The sequence below is a fragment of the Sceloporus occidentalis genome, unplaced genomic scaffold (assembly GCF_023333645.1).
Source record: "Sceloporus occidentalis isolate IW3139 unplaced genomic scaffold, rSceOcc1.0.p SCAF_386, whole genome shotgun sequence".
Classification (NCBI taxonomy): domain Eukaryota; kingdom Metazoa; phylum Chordata; class Lepidosauria; order Squamata; family Phrynosomatidae; genus Sceloporus; species Sceloporus occidentalis.
In genome coordinates, this window is record NW_028317366.1 from 294,956 (window position 1) to 317,178 (window position 22,223).

Sequence of the window (22,223 nt, forward strand, 5' to 3'; positions counted from 1 at the left end):
AGTAAAAGCAGGTGACGGTCAGGAAACACAGTAATAGGGAATCAGAGGCAACAATAAAGGCGTTTGTTTGGTTGTTTGGGCTAGTCAAGAAAAACAAGGAAGGGTGGAGAGAAAGAGAGAGAGAGAGAGAGAGAGAGAGAGAGAGAACGAGGAGCACAGGAACAGAGGAGGAAGAGACGAGAGACTACATAGCACAAGTAGTTTCCAAGCACAAGATCGGAGACCGCCGTCATGTCCGACCGCGAGGGTCTCTTTGTCCGGCTGCAGAGAACGCTGTGCTCCTCGGGGGGCCACATGGAGCTGGGGAAGCTGCAGCAGTCTCTGGGGATGACTTTGGAGCGAATGGAGCGGCTGGTAGAGGCGGAAGCAGGCAGGAGCCTGGTGATCAGGGAGCAGAAGGACGAGGGGCGGGTGGCCGTGTATCGCAGCGCCCTGAGGATGTGCGCCCAGCAGCCGCCAACGTGCGGGGAAGACTGTCAGAAACTCCACCTGTGTCGCTATTACGTATTGGGAAGCTGCAGCAGGTGAGTTGGGAGATTCCTTTGAATTTGGGGTGAAAAAAAATGGCCGTTTCAAAGGAACGTCTCCGAATTGAGACTTCGATTGCTGATTTGTGGTATGAACTTAGAGCCCATCTCCCAACATGGTTCCTCTTTATTAAAGAGCCATCATATGCACTTTAACGGTTAGTGGCCCCTTTACATTTTTGTGGCATCCCCCTTCCAAATGCATATTAAACAGCCAATCGGTGTGAATAAAATCCCGGACCACAGAGGGGGGCTGGGGGGTGGTAGACTGCAGCTCTGCAACTGCAGCTTCTCCCTAAGGTCATTTTTTTAAATTTTTACTAACAAAGTACTTTCATATTTATACATTGAATCCCACCTTCCCCAAATTAACCTCCCCCCATGCCCCCAGTGTCTCCGTACTCGTTATTCGAGGGAAGGTGACAGCTTGAGCTTAACAATGGTTGCCTGAACAGCCCCCCTCTGTGGTCCGGGATTTTATTCACACCGATTGGCTGTTTGAAATGCATTTGGAAGGGGGATGCCACAAAAAAGTAAAGGGGCCACTAACTGTTAAAGTGCAACTTAATCAACAACTTAACAATGGAGCGGAGATACCGTAATGGGGAGGAATAATTATATTTAGCTTTTTAAAGGTTAAGCAACGGCCTTGGGGGGGGGGGGGGTGATTGTTCTAATCTATCTCTAACCATTCTGTGTTCTAGGTCACCATGTAAATTTAATCACAGCATCCAAACAGCTCGGAACCTGCAGATCTTACAGCGGCATAACCTAGAACATGTTAGATTCATGGATTTACAACAAATCTTGCTCCAGAACGACCCTGGCCTCCTGCCTGATGTATGTATTGGTTGTAAGCAACACCCTATAACGCCCTATAATGCCCTATAAGACCCTATAACACCCTATAAAGCCCTATAACACCCTGTAACGCCCTATAACACCCTATACCACCCTATAAGACCCTATAACACCCTATAACGCCCTATAAGACCCTATAACGCCCTAAGACCCTATACCACCCTGTAACGCCCTATAACACCCTGTAACGCCCTATAACACCCTATAAGACCCTATAACGCCCTATAACACCCTATACCACCCTTTAAGACCCTATAAAGCCCTATAAGACGCTATAACACCCTATAACACCCTGTAACGCCCTATAACACCCTGTAACGCCCTATAACACCCTATCAGACCCTATAAGACCCTATAAGACCCTATAACACCCTATAACACCCTATACCACCCTATAAGACCCTATAACACCCTATAACGCCCTATAAGACCCTATAATGCCCTAAGACCCTATAAGACAGCGAAAATAGTTTTTTCTGGGAAGCGGATCCCGCAGACTGATTACGGACCGCTTTTTTTCCCTTCCCCCCACCCCGTAAGGTTTGCCGGCACTATAACCACGGAGGTGGCCCCCATGGATCCTGTAACTTTAAGGAGAGCTGTAACAAGCTGCACATGTGTCAGCATTACCTGCAGGACGACTGCATGTTTGGGAGCAAATGCAAGCGATCACATGACCTCCAAGAAGCCGAAACTTTGAAGAAGTTAAAGAAATGGGGGTTGAGCGGCTCTTACATCCCCCGGCTACTGGAAACTTACCGGAACGCCCATGCCCTGGCAAAGACCCCCGCGTTGTCTCCCACGCAAGTAAAAACCCCAGCAAAGCCGAGTGAGTATCGACCGATACCAGGGATCCCATTCCCTACATATTAACCTTTCCATGTTATCCAAGTCAAGTGGATTCCAAAGCTTTACTGCTCTTTCTGTATAAGATGGAGTCATGGCTCCCCCAGACTCAATAAGTGGCCTCTATCTATTATTTTGTAAAGGCTACGGTCTAGACCAGGGGCGTCCAACCTGCGGTCCTCCAGCTGCTGCAGGACTACATCTCCCTACCTCCTCAGCCAGCTCCTAGGCTGAAAGAGCATTATGGGAGATGTAGTCCTGCAGCAGCTGGAGGGCTGCAGGTTGGATGCCCCTGGTCTAGGGGATCACATCATCCTCTCGGGTACCTGATGGGCTCCATGCGGTCTATGACTGACCAAGTTCCTTGGAGGTAGAGTCGTGCGGATGCACGTGAACCGACACTCACCCCACGTCATGCCACTTGTGTTTGAGCACTCCTAGATGTGTAGTGTGAGTGAGCACTCATTTCAGGTTATTTGGCGCACGGTAACACCGACTTATCTTCTTCCGCAGGAAAACCGACGGCGCAGGCGGCCCCTTCGCCCAAACCCATTGAGGAAATTTGCTTGTACTTCATTCTTAATACCTGCAGCTTCAAAGGTGAGATCCTGGGCTTGTATCTGAATTAAAGCCGACGTTGTTTTAGGAGAGCCGTACCTGCTCTCTCGCAGCGCACCCCACTGACGTTTTAGGTGTCCAAGTGGGACAACAGCAGACACCTTCAGCGATCTGACACCTGCCTGGGCCAGTCAAGGGAGATCAAAGGGTCTCCCCAAATAATCCATGAACCCCACGGCACGTAAAATTGGGATAGTGGGGCAGCTATGTGGGAAATTGGGACTGTCCCGAGGAGAGAACCCACTACCACATCCAATACTTACGCGAGTGATGGCACCCAAGCTCATGTCGCTCGCATTACAGTAGAAGACTTTCTCAATCATGAAAGCTTCCCAGCCCCACAATTACTTCTGTACGACCGAGGACACTTCCGTTTCTTGTATGATGCGGTGGGGTTTCTATAGTAACGGTGTTTTTGTTTTTTTTTGGCGTGTTTGTGTTGTAGACAGGTGTGTGCGGGACCATTTCCACCTCCCGTACAGGTGGCAGGTGTATAAAGATGACACCTGGGAGGACCTTGACCAGATGGAAACCATCGAGAAGTTGTATTGTGATCCCGACAGCAGGTAGAGCATTAGCCGTAATCATGGTGATCCCCAAAACCACGGAGGACGCCCCACTTCCCAGTAAACACTCCATGGTCCTTGGCTCTATTAAATATGGGCCATATACAACACAAAAAAATTCTCTATCAGATGGAAACTATGGTATTCTTCATCCTATTGTATAGATATTTGAGGTTCTTTAGTATATTTAAGGATTCCAGACCTACTCTCTATGCTATCTGTAAGTACAGTCATCCTCACTGGTATGGCGTGTCATCTATTAAAACTATTCACTATAAAATACTTGAGCAGATATACACTTTTTTTTAAAAAAAATTCACTCAGGCATACTGTTCTGTTCCTCTTCCTTTACAGGGAAGTTTTCTTGTTTACGTTTTTTATTACCTTATAACGTTACAATGTAACTGATATACATGCTTATCAAGATGGTTTGAATTTTCAATGTAATGACAGCTGTGTCTGTCTCCCATGTATTACTATTGGTGTTATTTGTACTTCTTATTTCTTTGAAAACTAATAAAAAACTATTGAAAGTAAATATGGGCCATATATATAATATTGGCCCATCTGGCACACCAGGAAAATGCCCAATGGGCTCGCTGGCCAACAGCACCCCACGCTCACCCAATCTGTAGCTGGATATGCGTGGCCATAAAAACATGGCATGTGGCCAGCCATTGGCCACAACAATGTCCGGCGGTGTATTAGGTAAATTAAGATCTTCTTCACCACTTCTCATGCAGCGTTGCTGTAGACCATCTAGATTTCCACACCATGACCTACAAATCCTTTAAGGTCAGGCGCCTCTCCACACCGTCCTCTGTATCCAAACCCCCGCACTTCATCTTCACCACGGACTGGCTCTGGTACTGGAAGGATGACTACAACACGTGGATTGAGTATGGCAGCAAGGTGAGAAATGACCGTTGTATCGGAATATATAGAATTTATCGCTACCTGTATGTATCCCATACAGTCCTGGGGTCCTGCATTAAATGATAGCCCAACCATCACAAATTGTTTTTCTTTCCAGAATGACCTTCACAAATCTGCCACCGTCACCAGCACGGACCTGGAGAACATCTATCTGTCAGATAACACGGCAGAGGTCAACTTCCACGTTGGGAAATATCGCTATGAACTGAATTTTAAAGGTAGCAGAAAATTCTAGGGTCGTATCCATCATTATCACTTTTTTTTTTTTTACATTTAAATTTTGTTGTATGTTTGAATTTAAAATACAATGATTTATTTTTCACAATATTTGTTACCAGCCCTTTCATTTTGGGGAAAATGTCCAATTTTAGATTCCTGTTGATCTTAAAGCATTTTTGCATTTGTGTGCTGACACCTAGTGTCCTGTTTTGGTATTACAGGTTTTTTTTTAATACTAGGGAGAGCCTTATCCAATATTTTGTTAAAAAAAACAATAAAATGTTAAAAAATGTATGAATATGAATGAAAATTTATATTATACGTTTTAAATATTTCCCAAATGTATATTATAATACATTTTATTATATTTTAATGATTTTGTTTTTTAAATTTCCCTCCACTTTAAATTATAATACATTTTAAATTCCCTTTTTTATATTATAATACGTTTTAAATATCCCCCCACTTTATATCTTAAAACAATTAAATTTTCCCCACTTTATACGATAATAGGTTTTAATTATCCACCCACCTTATATTTTAATGTTTTAAATATCCCTCCACTTTAAATTCTAACATTTAAATGCCCCGCTTTAAATTCTATTAAAACATCATCCACTTTATGTTATAATACATTTTAAACCCCCCCTTATAATAGTTTTATATATTTCCCCACTTAATGTTATACTAAGTTTTAAATACCCACCCCCTCATAGTATAATAAGGTTTAAATACCCTCCCCCTCCATTTTATATTATCATCCATTTTAGTATGTGAATCAGGACCTATAGAATCTATAGAATAGAACAATATGAAGGAATTGTTCCAATTTCTTATGATTATCCAGACGTAGATTGTAATTTTTTGATATCTGATAAAAAGCAATTAATTTAATAATTATAAACCCTGCAGGATGGGTATTTAATATAATTATTTATTGATCTTTATAGCGCCATCATATTCCGCATCTCTGTACAACGGGCAAACAGGGCAAGTGTATCATGTAAAAATGTGGAATTTACGGAATAAGAGGTTTGGGGGATTTAAGTGGATTTATTGACTTTTGTATTGTAAAAAAAAAAGGACTTGTTTATTTTGCAGACATGATCCAGAAAAGCCGAGTATTTGGAACAGAGAGAAAGGTTTGCAGGAGGCCTAGGTTTGTGTCGAAGGAGGATGTAACGAAGAAGAAAACGAGGTAAAATAAGGGTGAATTGGTGAACGCACACATCCTTCATGATAGACAGAAAATAAATGAACACACAATAACACGAGTGATTAATAAACAATAATACCACTTATTTACATTATTACATTTAACTCGGCTCTAAAAAGTGATATTATTAATCGTTATATATATTTATATAATATTTATAAAATATATATTAAAAAGAGCTACTTTGGGAAAAAGTGCATTTTTTCTTTTTGCTTCTTGTTCTTCTTCGAATCAGAATCCCTCTCTATAATGAAAGCACAAAAAATACATCTAATGTTTAAAAATGTGTATTTTTGATGGAGATTAAGCGGATTTTTATGACGTAACAGGAAGGTTAAAGCATCACAGGAGGACGATGAGTCGACCCCAAAGCATTGGGACAAAGGCCACATGCCCGATGTGGGATACAAGGTATCAGAGCGCTAAGCGCTATTTTATAATATTACATGAAATATAATTATTAGTTCATTATAATTAACCCCTTGATAGTGGGAACATCCAGCTGACATGGCCACCATACCATAAATCAGACATATGGTGGAGAGGGGGAAGGTCGTGCTTTATTTTTTCCGTTACTTTACATCTGGTATTTTGCAGATGGTCCAGCTCAAGCAGACGTCAGAAGAGTATAAAACCATAGAGAAGGCTTTTCGACGGACACTACCCTCCATCAACATCAGCAGCATCCAACGCATTCAAAACTTCTCTCTGTGGCAGGTTTATCAGTGGTAAGTATGGGTTCTAGAACCTTCCCCGGAGGGATAATGGGTGATAACGACCAATACAAAATGGCTGCCAAGACTATGTCCTTGGGAGAATGAGTAACCTCATGGAACTTCTCCCTCAGGCAGAAGGATCAGATGAAGAAACAAAACGGAGGACAAGACGTAGATGAGAGACAGCTGTTCCACGGCACGGATAACAAATGGATTGACGCCATTTGCCAACAAAACTTTGACTGGCGCATCTGCGGGTCTCATGGAACCGCCTATGGTAAAGGTGAGGTGGTGACGTCAACCGTGGAATGTTTGGCGGACATCTGAGCTACTCGGTGGTTTAAGACAGTTGGCCAGTGAGGTGTTCTTCTTCCTATTCTTGCCCACCGGTAATGCCATTTGACCCGCTTCAATTATTTCCTCAGAAATCTCTCTAAACAAACATGAAAACAGGTCATGTCCCAATGGATCAAAAAAACTAGAGTTTTAACGATACATTTTTAGGGCGTTATACCAGCGCTTTTGGAACACTGGTCCAGATATTCAGGGGCTGACGCCCAAACCGCGTAACATCCAGATTGGCGTCCCCATTCCTTCACAAATTTTCTCTTCATCCAAAATATTCTTTAATTCCTTACACTTTACACAAAAAGTAATTTGCCGTCTGGATCAGAGTTTCTCAACGCTTGACTTCAGGAACACCCAACTGAGGTTGAGGTCTCCTCACGGTCATTTATGATCATTCTGATTGCGCTTATGTGAGTTTCTGATAAAAATGTGGTTTTTCCATATGTTTTTGGCAGTATATAACACCGACACGTGATATACATGGCGGATAGTACTGGATTAGAGCTCTTTTTGTCTTGCAGGCAGCTACTTTGCAAGAGATTCTTCCTATTCTCATAGCTACAGTAAAAGACACGGTTCAGAGACGCTGGTCATGTTTGTTGCACGTGTGCTAGTAGGGGAATCCACCCGCGGACACTCTGCCTACCTTCGGCCACCTTCCAGGTCCTCTTCTTCATCTGCCAGCTTCTACGACAGCTGCGTTGACAACGAAAGAAACCCATCCATATTTGTCATTTTTGAGAAGCACCAGATCTATCCGGAATACCTTATCAGATATTCAGAGAGGTAGAACATGAGCAGAACACGCAAGACAGCAGAGAGAAGGTCCACTTCCAGTACGCAGACATGACTAGCGCTTACAAGCGCGTGTAGTGGCGGTCGGCCATGGTCAACAAAACTCACAGATGGAGCCACCATCGATATTCTCCCAGCGTACTCGGAGCATTACAACGTGTGACCTAAACCAAGTATTGTGCAAGTAATCCGATCAGAACTATACGTTAGAACAGGGGTGTCCAACCTGCGGCCCTCCAGCTGCTGCAGGACTACATCTCCCATAATGCTCTTTCAGCGAAGGGGCTAGTTGAGGAGGATGGGAGATGTAGTCCTGCAGCAGCTGGAGGGCCACAGGTTGGACAGCCCTGCATGTTAGCTAACCGTTTTCATTCTATAATCCCATGTTTAAATACTACTTAGTTTTAGACAAATCGTGTAAAAATGTAATGTAAAAAAAAAAAAAAAAAAAAAAAAAGACAAAATACCTGCAGAATAAAAGTCTTTTGTTTCATGGAACGTCTGTACGAGATAAGAACGGCAGGGCTTGACAAATTTGTTGTGAATCTCGGCGCCAGCTGAAAAAGTTAGGAGCCAGGATTTTTTTTTTAAACTAACAGTTGGTCAGGAGGGATCCGATCATCATCAGCCCACTTACTAAACTCACAGCGTTTGACCTGGAAGCACCCTGGACTTTCAGGTCAGTGCTGTTTTTTGTTGGTTTTTTTTTGATATATATATATTTTTTTTTTAACGCTTTCAATGCTGATGTTCCATTGGAGCACAGCATTGACTGATATTTAGTCCCCATAAGCCTGTGGGGACAAATGTTAACCCCTGCAATCCCACGAATGTGTTATACACAATTGTGGAATTGAAGGGGTTAACGCTGCACTGTCGCTCTCATGGAGCGATCAGGCAGCAGGGGGGTGTTGGGGCTGCTCTCCACACTCATGTGGAGACCGAAGAACCCTCTCCCCTGTCCCTGAAGCTGCCTCTGGCAGCTGGGACGCAATTGCCGGTCTATAGACCAGCCATTGCAGGGGGGGTCTCTGATCACTGCTGTAGGCTTCCATTTTTTTGTGGATGTAAGAGGCTGACAAACTCCTAGGCGCCAGGACAAAATTCTGAGTCGCCATGGCGACCTGGCGCCTGGGATTTGTCGAGCCCTGACGTAAGGTTTGTAAGAATGGATGGGTAACCCCAAGATCAGGGGTGTCCAACCTGCGGCCCTCCAGCTGCTGCTGGACTACATCTCCCATACTCCTCAGCCAGCCCCTTAGCTGAAAGAGCATTATGGGAGATGTAGTCCTGCAGCAGCTGGAGGGGAAAAAACTCTTGGAACGCTCTAATAACAATTCATTTTTTTAATGTTTATTCTCAGGGTTTGTAGAAGCTTCTCTGTATTAATCTGGCGAGCGAAGGGTTAGATCATTGAGTCCCGTTCACAAAATCCAACCTTTTGTGAATTAATTTTTTTTTAAAAATCTCTCATTTGAACCCAGATGGATCCATTGAGTTGCCGTTGACGCCAAGAGTCCTTCTGACACTTCTAGTCGCAGAGTAAGTCCAAAGGGCCTACAGGCTTCTGATGTCAACAAACCAAGCACGGCGTAAAGAAACTCGACAAGCCCGTAAACGTATTCTGCCGGCTTGCTGGGATAACGACTTAGATGCGGTCTGGGGCGTGAAGTCGTCAGTTGTAAGATCCCAGTCTGTGCTGGCGTGAGACCACCTTGACGTGCACGCCGTCCTTAGGTCTCAGGGTCGATACGCTTGTGAGTTGAAGCGGAATCTGCAGAGAAGACAAATATTACTGGTTCCTTATTCTTAAACTCTCATCCAAGTGGGTAAAACCTCAAATATAATTAAAAATATCTTTAAAAAAAAACAAAAAAACACTGAACCATTTAAAAATATTGTATATGCTTCAATTAACAACGTTTGCAGGCGAGTGGTGCTCGGCTTTCAGAAGACACGAAGTAACAGCTTGGTGGGCATTCAACTTTTGTCATTTAGACCGAAGTTGCCCAATTTATAGAATTCTGACGGCTGACAAGCGTCTAGGTCAAGCGTGTCCAACCTGCGGCCCTCCAGCTGCTGCAGGACTACATCTCCCATAAGCCTCTGCCAAACACTTAGCTGAAAGAGCATTATGGGAGATGTAGTCCTGCAGCAGCTGGAGGGCCGCAGGTTGGACACCCCTGGTCTAGGTATTTTACCTGGGTAAGGGGGCAGATCTCAAAACGAAACGTCTGCAACACGCGGAACAACGTAATCTTGGCTTTCAGAATGGCGAGTCTAATTCCGATGCAGCTCCGGGGTCCTGCCCCGAACGGGAGGTACGTGAAAGGATGGCGCTTCTTTTTCTCTTCTGCTGTAAACCTGCCGGAAAGATATCTCGTTAAATGTTTCTACAGCAGCATCGCTATCCTCTCGTGTTATCTTAGACCTTATTCTCTGTATAGAACCAAAGAAAAAACAAAGTAACATTTTTAGTTTAAGAGTTATTATTACATTACTTAATAATTACTCTAAGGATGCAGTAGTCTTGGTGGGAAAGACTAGTAGAATATTTAGATATCAGCTGATGACATTGTCTCAGGGTGATTGTCTTATTCTTCCGAGGGTTTTTAAGTGAGTTTATTTCGTATACCTTTCAGGCTGGAATTTTTCCGGCTCTGGCCAATACTTTGGGTCGTTCTGCAAACATCCAACGGGTATTTCCACCAGCACACCAGCGGGGATCTTATGGCCCATCACAGTACAATCACGAGCCGCTTCTCTGGCAAATCTGGATTATCACGCAAAAAAAATAAATAAATAAATAAATAAAAAAAAAATTTAGGAGACCCCAATCCAACGTTTCAGGAATGCTCCACAGAAACGGAGCTTAAACAGCACCAGGCAGGTTGGCTTACTGGTTTAGAACGATCATAAATCGTTTTTTTCTAATCTTTGTGTAGTTACATTATTAGACAGATTTATCTAGTTCTCGCTGTCCATTAATGGACCCTGGGCAAAGGAAATATTTCTCCCACTAGCAATTTAGGGCCGTGACCCATAAGGGACGTGGCTGGATACTCAAATTTTTCATTCATTTTGCTCATATTCAGCACCGTATAAATATACATCACTGTGGGGTATCTGGGGTGCTGATACCTGAACGCAGGGGGGTACATACGGAGGGTCTCCGAAATCACCATGTCCATGTAAGGCAAGTCATGTACCGTGTTATAGTCCGCGACATCCTGGAGAAGACATACACTGTATATTTAATATTACAGTATGAACACAGAGCCAATGTATAGGTTAAGACCAGAAAAGGGTCTTAATGGACTTTATCATTTCAATGGATTTTAATCATTCTGCAAATTATAATTTTCCGTTTCATCGTCTCATTTTCATACAGCAAGGCCAAGATATCCGGTACGCTCTTCCCTTATTTTCCCACCTATACAGATTTACATTAAAGGGACCGTCATCAAAACTGTACCGACGTATAGATCAAAAAGAGAATGATCAGTGTTGCAGATGTGGCCGTTCAGAGAACCCAATGAGTCCTAAAGCTCTAATTTCTCTCTCTTGATCTATACATTTGCATGTCAATGTATAGAGTATTATGATGCCTCTAGGTCCATTACGAAAAGGGTTAAAACCTCTACATTTAAACCTCGCCCAAATCGTCAAATAATTGGTGATGCTCTGCGATAAACCTACGTGTTTTTGAGAGAATTCGTCCACCTCTTTCAGCAACTTCTCCTGGCACTCGGGATGCGTGGCCAGTAAGTACGTAGCAAAGGACAGAAGGCTGGACGTGGTCTCGTATCCGGCAATGAGGAATATGAACGCCTGACCCAGTATCTCTTCCTCGTTGAGGATTTTGGTTGTTTTTCTGGAGGAATCCGGATTGTCTTTCCGCGGGGCGGCCAGGTCAGCCTGGTTGACAATATCAAAGTGATCCACGGTAAAGTGGCTGATGGTGTCACGGGCATCTAGCATGAGCTGAAGGAAGTCGCGCCGTCTCTGAAAAATGAGGGATTTGTGAATATAGAATTGTCGTTTTTTTCATACACAGGAGCGATGGGAGTGATAAAGGGCCATTGGGACACAGGAGTGATGGGAGTGATAAAGGGCCATTGGAACACAGGAGTGATGGGAGTGATAAAAGGCCACTGGAACACAGGAGTGATGGGAGTGATAAAGGGCCATTGGAACACAGGAGTGATGGGAGTGATAAAAGGCCACTGGAACACAGGAGTGATGGGAGTGATAAAGGGCCATTGGGACACAGGAGTGATGGGAGTGATAAAGGGCCATTGGGACACAGGAGTGATGGGAGTGATAAAGCGCCATTGGCACACAGGAGTGATGGGAGTGATAAAGGGCCATTGGAACCCAGGAGTGATGGGAGTGATAAAGGGCCATTGGAACCCAGGAGTGATGGGAGTGATAAAGGGCCATTGGGACACAGGGGTGATGGGAGTGATAAAGGGCCATTGGGACACAGGAGTGATGGGAGTGATAAAGGGCCATTGGAACACAGGAGTGATGGGAGTGATAAAGGGCCTCTGTACGCCTACAAAGATTCCATTAAAAACCAGCCGTTTCCAGCTACAATAGTCATTTAGAACATTAACCCCGTCTGCGCTGGATTTCTGATCCATTTCATATTATTTTAATGGACAAAATTAGCTTTTCTTTCAAAAACAAGGAAATATATATATATAAAATCATGCTAATTACCTCATTAACCGGCAGGTGGTCTCTGTGAGCAATAATGTCTCTGATGGTCTTGAGAAAGAAGCTGTTTAACTGGTCTCGCTTCTTATTGGGAATCCGTCGGGCGATGGGGATCATGATGGACGGGAACGCCACTGGCAGGGAGGGAGATGAGACGGATATATTTAGCAGGTTTTAGTTACCATCGTGACAAAAAATAATATTAAACAACTAAACTAATAATCTACAATAGTTTTAAGCAAAGTCCTAGGGACCCCTACAAAGCTGTTCTGGGGTCTTGTGAAAAAAACTGTAACTTCTGTTGATAATTTCTTGCATTAGACGTCCCAAAGACCCCCGTCTTACGTGTCAACAGGATTAAAGGCTTGAAGGGGGCGAAGAGTTCCAGGAATTTCTTGCTGTTCTGCACCAGGGGGTGATCCGGGTTGTTCTGAGAATCCACTTTAGTGCCAAAGGCCACACTCGCCACGATGTCCATGGTGAAGCACGAGTAATTCCTAATCGGCGAAACACAACTACATTCAAACAGGAGAACCGCCACAGAGGCCAATGTATTATCATTTTGATCTTGGTGGACTTGGAAGGACTGTTTGCCAATACTTTGCCAGTACCCTGTGTCTGGGTTATGGTATCGGAGGTTATTATCTCTGAGGTCGCCATCCTCTATGCAAGTGTTGAGATATGATGTCATATCCATGGCTATCTGTATTTGGTTATGCTGTCCTCCATGATATGTAAGCCCAGGCCAGAATACCCCATTTGTACATGGATATAGTACCCCCATGGCAAAAATTAGAGAACAATGGAAGGATACCTTAAAATTGGCCACGATTAGGACAGTCCTATACCCGGTGGCATAAAGAAAAGGTGAGAGGAAGGTCTGTGGGGGGGAATATGTTTATAAAAATGTAAGATCAGCCCCCGTTAATCCCCCCGCGTAGTTTGATGACGTTACCGTTGGACGTTACACGGCTCTCCGGAGTCTGCGTATGCTTGGAGGTTCTGGACCAGCACGTCACAGCCGTGGTTTATTAAAGGACACATCTGGGTCGGGAGAAAAGCGCGGTGAGGGAATATTCAACCAAACGGAAGTAGTGTCAGAGAGAAAACATGGAATAAAAACAGTAAAGAAACAGTTTGCGCAAAAAAAAATAAAAAATAAATATATATATATATAAATATAAACAAATAAAAGTAACAAAATTTGGATAAAATGATTTAAAATGAGATCTCCTTTTAACAGGAGTGTGATAATGTCACTGGGCGCCCCATGGCACTGCAGCGCGTGTCCCCGGCACAGATCAGTGCTGCCAGGTGGTGAATGGATCGCAGGAAAAGAGAAACCATGCGCAGTAACCCAGGCTCCTTCCTACAACCCTGACAACACCCCCCCCCCTACACAACCCCAAGCACCCGGATCTAAACTGGATAGCGGTTCACCCACGTTGGAGAACTAAAACCCATGACAAATGACCATGTGATTCTTCTACCTTCTGGTGGTATCACGGGAGGCTTCACGATGACTCCTGGACACCACTCTTTGACCACTCATGATCCAGGCAGTGCCAAAAGATGTCTCTCTCTCTCTCTCCAGTGTTTGTGAGGCTAAAACACTCCACATTGCTGCCCCGGTGGGACAATATTCCAGTAACCGTCGGGCCGCCAGCAGTGTGGGTGAAGCGCTACTCTCCCGTTACACGGAGACCTTACCTCTTTCATGCGCGCCGCACTAAATGTTGGCGTGAGCACACTGCGAACGCGTTTCCATTTCTCGTCCCGGAGACACAGCAGACTGTCACTCATGGGCTTGGTCACCAGGTTCATCTTCTGCAGAACGATAGCAAATAAACCCCTTCTTTATTCTGTTATGCCCTCCTTCCCAAGTTAACACCTCACCATCCATGGTTCCTGCTAGCATTTCTTCACAGGAACGACTTTGTCCATTCAAATCGTATAATTAGTACACATCAATAATTAAACTACTCATTAACCCGAGGAGCTCGCAAGCCTTCTTCCATGTAAATATATCCCGGGAAACAGATGGAGGGGGACAAGTAGGAACCCCATAAACACATACGCCCCTAAAATACGAACCCCCTTAAACCTAAAACTTACCATCCTGTTGGTGAAGTTGGCAAAATCTTTCTGGAGAACCTGTCTGATGGCATCAGGTTCAGATATTAGAATAACCGGTCGGCGCCCCATATAGTACCTGTAAGAAAACAAGGTTGATGGCAATGGCAATGGGTCATCGGAGGTCCTATCAGCTGAAACGGTGTGTAGAGATATGGTCAAGGGTCCACCCTGCACGGACCGTAGACATACATGATCTCAAATCCTCGTGGACTATCGGTGCTTCCCTGGAGATATCGTTATTTCATATTAAACCAGATGAGCAAATCGGTCGAAGCAAAGGGAAACTTGTTTTCCACTTTTGAATAGCCAGAGACCAAGACTCCATATTTAATATAGATATCCTTTAAGAAATAAGGATCCGTGAGGAACGGTACGTCCCACGTGGATAACAAACCGTGGCCCCTGTGGCTAGTGGATGATGGGAGCCGAAAGCGAGAACCGTAAATTCACGGTACGGATATAAATTGTACCGATGTACATAAAATTGTTGCCGTGTAACCCGCTGTGTGATGCACAACGTCCAAAACACAATAAAAATTAGATTTAAAACAAATGCCGGGACGTGCAAAGTTCTTTTTTTCGTACAGATAAATTATTCTCTAAACTGTAAATTTGACGGATTATTCACAATTTCTAAATTAGGGAACATCTCTATATATTATATATATATATATATATATATGTACACACAAATACACATTATAAAATATATATATATAGATAAATAGATAGATAGATAGATAGATAGATAGATAGATATAGTTAGATATATATATATATATATATATATAGATACTGTATAGATATAGCTATATTATATATATATATACACACACACAGTATATATATATATATATATATACACACACACACACACACTATATATAGCTATATCTATACAGTATCTATATATATATATATATATGATACTGTAAAGTTCTTGCCTTGTTTGTTTTAAGCTACAAGAAAGTGGGGTTAATTAGCATGTCGGCCGCGCATGCTACTGTTGCTAAAACACTTGAAGGCAAGTCGGCTGAAAACCATATTAACGACCGCTGAGCATATGGTGTGATTTTTCAGATAGATTTGGAAGCCAACCGCGATTACGCAGAAGAGGCAAGTAAAACATCCCGAGGGGAATGACTCACAATATAAGAATAGCCCAGTAGCCCAAACGTCAAGGTCAAAGACGTGTCCTTCCCCGGAAATGCTTTCTCCGATATCTTACTATCCTGCTAGAATTCTCAGTGTTTGTTCGTTTTATTTCCCGCAGTATACTGAAAAGCGCCGGCGCTGGAGCAGATGATAAATAAATGAAAGGGATAACGCGGGGGCTCCAGAGATATTTTGGCTGTGATAATACAACAAGAATAAGAAGTCAGGAGGAGGTTAGCGTCTAAGAACCCAATTTTAAACCCGAGAGGAAAAAGTAGAATGCTGCAATAGTTCCGGTGGGAAAGGCATAGGCATGTTTTGAAGATAAACAGATACAAATGTAGCAAAAGAAAAAAATATATATATATATTTTTTACAAACATTCTGTTTTATGTTTGAAAGCAATTTTAAATTTCACATAATCTATTTCAGGCAGCTGTATATCAGTCATTTGTATGAGGTTCTCGCTCTGTTATCTGATCCCCGATCTACTACTCCTCACCCTGATTCCTTATAATACTGCCTGTGTGAAAAAAAATAGAATGGATCAGTCTTAATCACCCAACCTGACTCTCCGACTAATGAAAGTGTATGGAGGAACGGACTTCATTAGCATTGCCATAAAGCATCAGCTCAGTGTGGTGTTTGAGCCTGGAAAGTCACCCAAAATATCACATGACCGACAGCAACGGCGGCTCCAGCTTACTGTTTACTGTTTTTTTTTTTTACACGAGTTTTTAAAAATCTGAAATTAACTGTTCATTTGCAAAACTTGACGGTATAAAGCCTTGTTGGTGTTGGCGTATCTTTCCAATGAATTAAGATTCGTGCAGAGGTCTAAGGGTCTTACCCACAAATCGGGCCGTAAGTCTTCAGAATGTCTCTGGCTCCCTCCAGAAAGCCCTAGGGAAATAAATGTATTATATAATATTTTATATTATATATTTAATAAATTATCATTTCTTTAAATATGGCGATTAGTAAACAAAAAGGAGAAGCGGTGAGGGCTTCGTCTGCAATCAACAGCATTGTTGTCCAACTGGAGGTCCATCGAGGTGGTTAAAAAAACCACACAATCAAGTTGGAAACCAAAAATGCAAGAGTGGAGAAACATGTATTAACAAGTATGTGACTGTGGGCCAGGTATGCGGAGAAAATAACTCGTTATCCAGACCTCAATCCAATTCTAGAATTAGCAGAAATAGCAAACTAAGACCAACAATCTTACTTAACAAAAAGGTCAAGCTGCAGTAGGGCAGCTGCAGGTAAATCGAGTAAGAGACTGCTGTACATTCAGAATTACAAATTAACTTTAACAATTACTGGGCTCGTGAGCAACAAAGATATGAAGAACATCCTTAATATTTCAAGGAACTAAATATACATTCAATGGAACCTCAAGCTAGAAATAACATAATATCTAGTCCCATATATGAGATTTAAATTATCTTTTTGGTGTAAAAACACAAAAGAAATATGCTCAGTTTTAAAATAGTGACTTACGTCACCTTAAGGACAATGGGCGGTCCCTAAACCCATTGAAAACCATGCATTTTGAGCCCGTACATGTACGGGCTTTGTCATTAAGGGGTTAAATACTTTGTGATTATCCCATGTCTGCTTCACATTCCAAAAGATCAAGAAAAAAAACCTCTGATCAACACTCTGACCACAAAAATGCCTCTAATACACATTCTAATCCCATAAATTGTCCTGATACACATTCTAATCCCATAAATTGTCCTGATACACATTCTAATCTAAGAAGAAATATCTCTGTGCACATTTAACCCCATAAATATTTATGATCCATATTCTATAAATTAGTCTGTTTCACATTCTAATTCCATAAAATGTCCCTGATCCACATCCTAACCGCATAAATGGTTCTCATCCACATTCTAGCCCCATAAATGGTTCTCATCCACATTCTAGCCCCAGAAATGGTTCTCATCCACATTCTAGCCCCATAAATGGTTCTCACCCACATTCTTACCCCATAAATGGTTCTCAGCCACATTCTAACCCCATAAATGGTTCTCATCCACATTCTAGCCCCAGAAAGGGTTCTCATCCACATTCTAGCCCCATAAATGGTTCTCATCCACATTCTAGCCCCATAAATGGTTCTCACCCACATTCTTACCCCATAAATGGTTCTCAGCCCCATTCTAACCCCATAAATGGTTCTCATCCACATTCTAGCCCCAGAAAGGGTTCTCATCCACATTCTAGCCCCATAAATGGTTCTCATCCACATTCTAGCCCCATAAATGGTTCTCATCCACATTCTAGCCCCAGAAATGGTTCTCATCCACATTCTAGCCCCATAAATGGTTCTCACCCACATTCTTACCCCATAAATGGTTCTCAGCCACATTCTAACCCCATAAATGGTTCTCATCCACATTCTAGCCCCAGAAAGGGTTCTCATCCACATTCTAGCCCCATAAATGGTTCTCATCCACATTCTAGCCCCATAAATGGTTCTCATCCACATTCTAGCCCCAGAAATGGTTCTCATCCACATTCTAGCCCCATAAATGGTTCTCATCCACATTCTAGCCCTATAAATGGTTCTCATCCACATTCTAGCCCCATAAATGGTTCTCATCCACATTCTTGCCCCATAAATGGTTCTCATCCACATTCTAGCCCCATAAATGGTTATCATCCACATTCTAGCCCCATAAATGGTTCTCATCCACATTCTAGCCCCATAAATGGTTCTCACCCACATTCTTACCCCATAAATGGTTCTCAGCCACATTCTAGCCCCATAAATGGTTCTCATCCACATTCTAGCCCCAGAAAGGGTTCTCATCCACATTCTAGCCCCATAAATGGTTCTCACCCACATTCTAGCCCCAGAAATGGTTCTCATCCACATTCTAGCCCCAGAAATGGTTCTCATCCACATTCTAGCCCCATAAATGGTTCTCATCCACATTCTAGCCCCAGAAATGGTTCTCATCCACATTCTAGCCCCATAAATGGTTCTCATCCACATTCTAGCCCCAGAAATGGTTCTCATCCACATTCTAGCCCCAGAAATGGTTCTCATCCACATTCTAGCCCCAGAAATGGTTCTCATCCACATTCTAACCCCATAAATGGTTCTCATCCACATTCTAACACTTCTAAATTAACCCCTGTAAATATCCATGGACTGTATTCAACGTCATTATGCTAACAAACAAAAGTTGGTGGTGACGCCATACCTGGTGAAACAGCATAATGTTTCCGATGAAAGGAAGCGGTTTTGGGTGCTTAATGCCGGCCTTCTCCAGCTGAGAGAATGCAGACCGTGAATACCTGCCAGGGGAGAAAATTTTAATTTAAATATTATTTAATTTAAGATTGAATCATTATTCACAACCCCCATTTTACATTTCTGGAGAATCCGTACAACTAAAAAAAAAACAAAAATAATTTTTTTACTATATTGTTAATATTTATTCAGCTGCTTTCTGTTTGAAAGGAATTTTACATTTTCACGTAACATATGTTAAGACAGCTGCATATTAGCCATTTGTACGAGTTCAGGCTCTGTTATCGGAGACTAATCTGCGAGGCAAACACTCTGACTCATTATCATACTGCCTGTGGGAAATAATAGAATGGATCAGTCTTAATCTACCCAGTTGGACTCTCTGACTAATGAAAGTCTATGGAGGAACGGACTTCATTAGCATTGCCATAAAGCATCAGCACCACACGTATTTGGTTCAGTTGCCCAAAATATCACATGACCGACAACGACGACGACCTCCAGGTCTGCAGATATAAAGGCAGCATTTTGTGTTTTACTTCTAAACGACATTGTATCTAATGCTGAAAGAAAAAAATATTTTCCAAAAATCCCCCTTTAAATAATATCAATAACGGCCAGAATAACGTAGCCCAGTATAAAAAAAAATATTTAATTAGAGTACGATCTTCACTGTAACTGGGGAATAAAAGCATAAAAATATATATGATATGTATAGTTAAATCAGACTGGTGATTGGTGTTCGTGATGAAGGCAAAGAGATGTCTCTCTCAGGGTATTTTTAGAAACCCCCCCAAAACGGCGCACACAGACAGCCATCTCCTGGAGAGTAACGCAAACCCTCACCACACACACACACACACGCACACACACACAGGCACACACACAGGCACACACACACACACATTCGCCTGTTTGATTTTCACGGCTGTCCTATTTTATTAAAATCATCCAGTGGCATTACCAGCATGAGGTCTGGCGGCTCGCGGCCTCCCCGCCGTGATTTGCGTGCCGGCCATCCACGATGTAACGCGCGATAGAAAAAGAACAAAGTGGAGGGGGGGGGGCTTCATGAGTCTCTAACGTGGTTTAGAGGTAGAAAAAAAATAATCCAAAAAAAAACCTATAAAACCTTAAGGAAGAACAAAGACTGCAGAGGATTAACCTTCTGAATGCCAGTGTAAAATGTGCTGCCTACCCCCTGGTACAAAAAGGGTTAAACACAGCGAATTACAGTACAGCGGTGGGGTTGTTCTTCCCGCTAAGTTGTCTTTTTTATTTTTTTTTTATTTTGTTGACCTCTTTTATACAGCCGGAGGTCTCTGTCGGGGATTTTGTAGGCATATTGCTAGGTTTATGATTAAACCAAACAGGTGCCAACGATCATCAATTTAATATCTCGGTTGAAACACAATTATTACCTGAAACCAAAACAGAAATAAATAAGCAGAAATACTTGTGGCCAAAAAGCCATACCTCCGATGTGGAAACAAAGGCCAAGCCACTCAACTATTCACAAAAACACAGGAACTGGGGTGCAGAAAAAGGTCGAAATAAAATACCTGGCTGCAGCAGAAGACAGTTTGTTCGCCGAAGGGCTAGGAAGCAATACATGAACAACCTACTTGCCAAGTTCCTTAAAAAACTGAGTGTGAGTGAACCTAGAAGAAATGATGCTGTTTTGAAGACAAAGGACCAAATATTGATCTGATTTAGATTTTTCTTCTGTTCACTCACTTTGCTTTTTGTTAAATTATAAAAATAAACTATTTATGTGTAACTATTTTTTTTAAAACATTCTCACTTTATTGCATTTTTTTTTTTCACACCTATTTAAAATGTTTGAGTTCTATTTCAGCTTCTGTAACTGTGGCAGTCCCCCAGGGATACTAGGAATTGAAGTCAACTGCACAAGGAAACACTTTATATGAGAAAAGACAGTAATTCCTCAAATCCAGAAAGGTCTCATTCAAAAAAAAAAACAAAAAAAAACAACTCCTATCTTAAAAAATAAATATTAATGAATTTCATTAAAAACTGATGAACCAATACTTGTCATAGAACAATTCTTAGAATTCTTATTTTTTCCCCTGGGTTTTGGAGCTGCAGCTTCCACATACCGGCCGCTTCTATGCTGGCAGAAACTAATGAGATGTGTTATCTCTTGTGGCGGCCACCCCAAAAATCGTCTGGTGCCATCTAAACAAAGGGCCACCAACCTTATGCTCTCAATAAGGTGTTCAAGGATTATAGGACTTCGAGAACAGCTCTAGAACCCAAGTTTAGTTACCGCCAGTCTACTAAACACCCTTGAGGAAAGTTCTTACCAGTACAGGAGACTCAGAAAGCCAACAAGAAGGGCCAAGGTCACCACGTAGCAGTCACTCGGCCAGAAAGCCCCCATCTTTCTGCTTTTCGCTGTCCAGGGACCAGCCGATATCTACCTGCGGTCCGAGACAAACAGAAAGTCACTGTAGTTATTGCAGTCACCCCTTCCAGAGAAGGGGAAGAGTATACCGAGAGGGGACGGGGGTGTACAGTGACACAGAATGAAGCAGCATTTTTCTATAAATATTTACGCGGTTCCACCAGGCTGGCCGTAGCGTGGATAAGAGTGGAAATCGTGACCAGAAAACAGAAACTGTAATCAAATGAGGTCTTTGTTATCATTAGAGCTCCGCTGCTTCCTGGAAAAGATCGCTTGTCCCCGGTTACACGAGAAAACTTGAATTCTGACCGTCAGCAAGAAGGTACAAGAGAAAGAATTCTTCTCCGTCATCAAAGACGTTACTAAATACAGGAATTAATGTTTTTCACGCTTCCTGCCAGTACACAAAAAAAACAAAAATAGTTTTTTTTGTATTTACGCACCCCAGCAGAATATATTTGCTTTATCGGCTATTAAATAGAGTTCTATAAAGGTGACAACGTATCGTGCACATAGTAATAAAGGTTGGAAAAAAAGACATAAGTCCGTTATTAGATTGTTTACAGTCTTCAGTTTTGTGAATGAAAATTGCCATAGCGGAGACAGGTACCTGAAGACTTGGCTTTTGACAGACACTCCGCTTGAAGTCTTTAGTGCGACCCTAGAAGATAAATGCGATAGAATTAATTCCCCGACAACCTCAAAAAAAAATAAAAAAAATATAATAAAATAAATTAAAAAGTACAGGTGCCACTGAAGAAAAATAATCCAATAATTCCCCCGTCTGAGTGCAGTAATATTTCATATGTTTTACAAACAACAAAAAAATAGTGTTTATATATATATATATATATTTTTTTTTT

The 22,223-nt window shown here is 42.3% G+C and overlaps 2 protein-coding genes across 2 annotated transcripts; one reads left to right on the forward strand and one right to left on the reverse strand.

Annotated features, from left to right (window-relative positions):
• Positions 1-231: 231 nt before the first annotated feature.
• On the forward strand, positions 232-7,643 carry LOC149273315 (protein mono-ADP-ribosyltransferase PARP12-like). Its single transcript, XM_089506470.1, has 12 exons — positions 232-524; positions 1,232-1,367; positions 1,929-2,217; positions 2,748-2,834; positions 3,298-3,418; positions 4,162-4,330; positions 4,452-4,572; positions 5,675-5,771; positions 6,119-6,200; positions 6,387-6,517; positions 6,637-6,788; positions 7,375-7,643. Exons 1-12 carry the CDS (start codon positions 232-234, stop codon positions 7,641-7,643), a joined length of 1,947 nt encoding a protein of 648 aa, XP_089362596.1.
• Positions 7,644-9,323: 1,680 nt separating this feature from the next.
• LOC149273316 (thromboxane-A synthase-like) lies at positions 9,324-21,336 on the reverse strand. The gene is made up of 13 exons (XM_089506471.1): positions 21,260-21,336; positions 18,883-18,976; positions 16,512-16,564; positions 14,486-14,582; positions 14,081-14,197; positions 13,326-13,414; positions 12,716-12,867; positions 12,374-12,504; positions 11,348-11,653; positions 10,790-10,878; positions 10,284-10,421; positions 9,850-10,012; positions 9,324-9,422 (listed from the first exon to the last, which is right to left on the reverse strand). The coding sequence occupies exons 1-13, from the start codon at positions 21,334-21,336 to the stop codon at positions 9,324-9,326; spliced, it is 1,605 nt and encodes a 534-aa protein (XP_089362597.1).
• Positions 21,337-22,223: the final 887 nt, after the last annotated feature.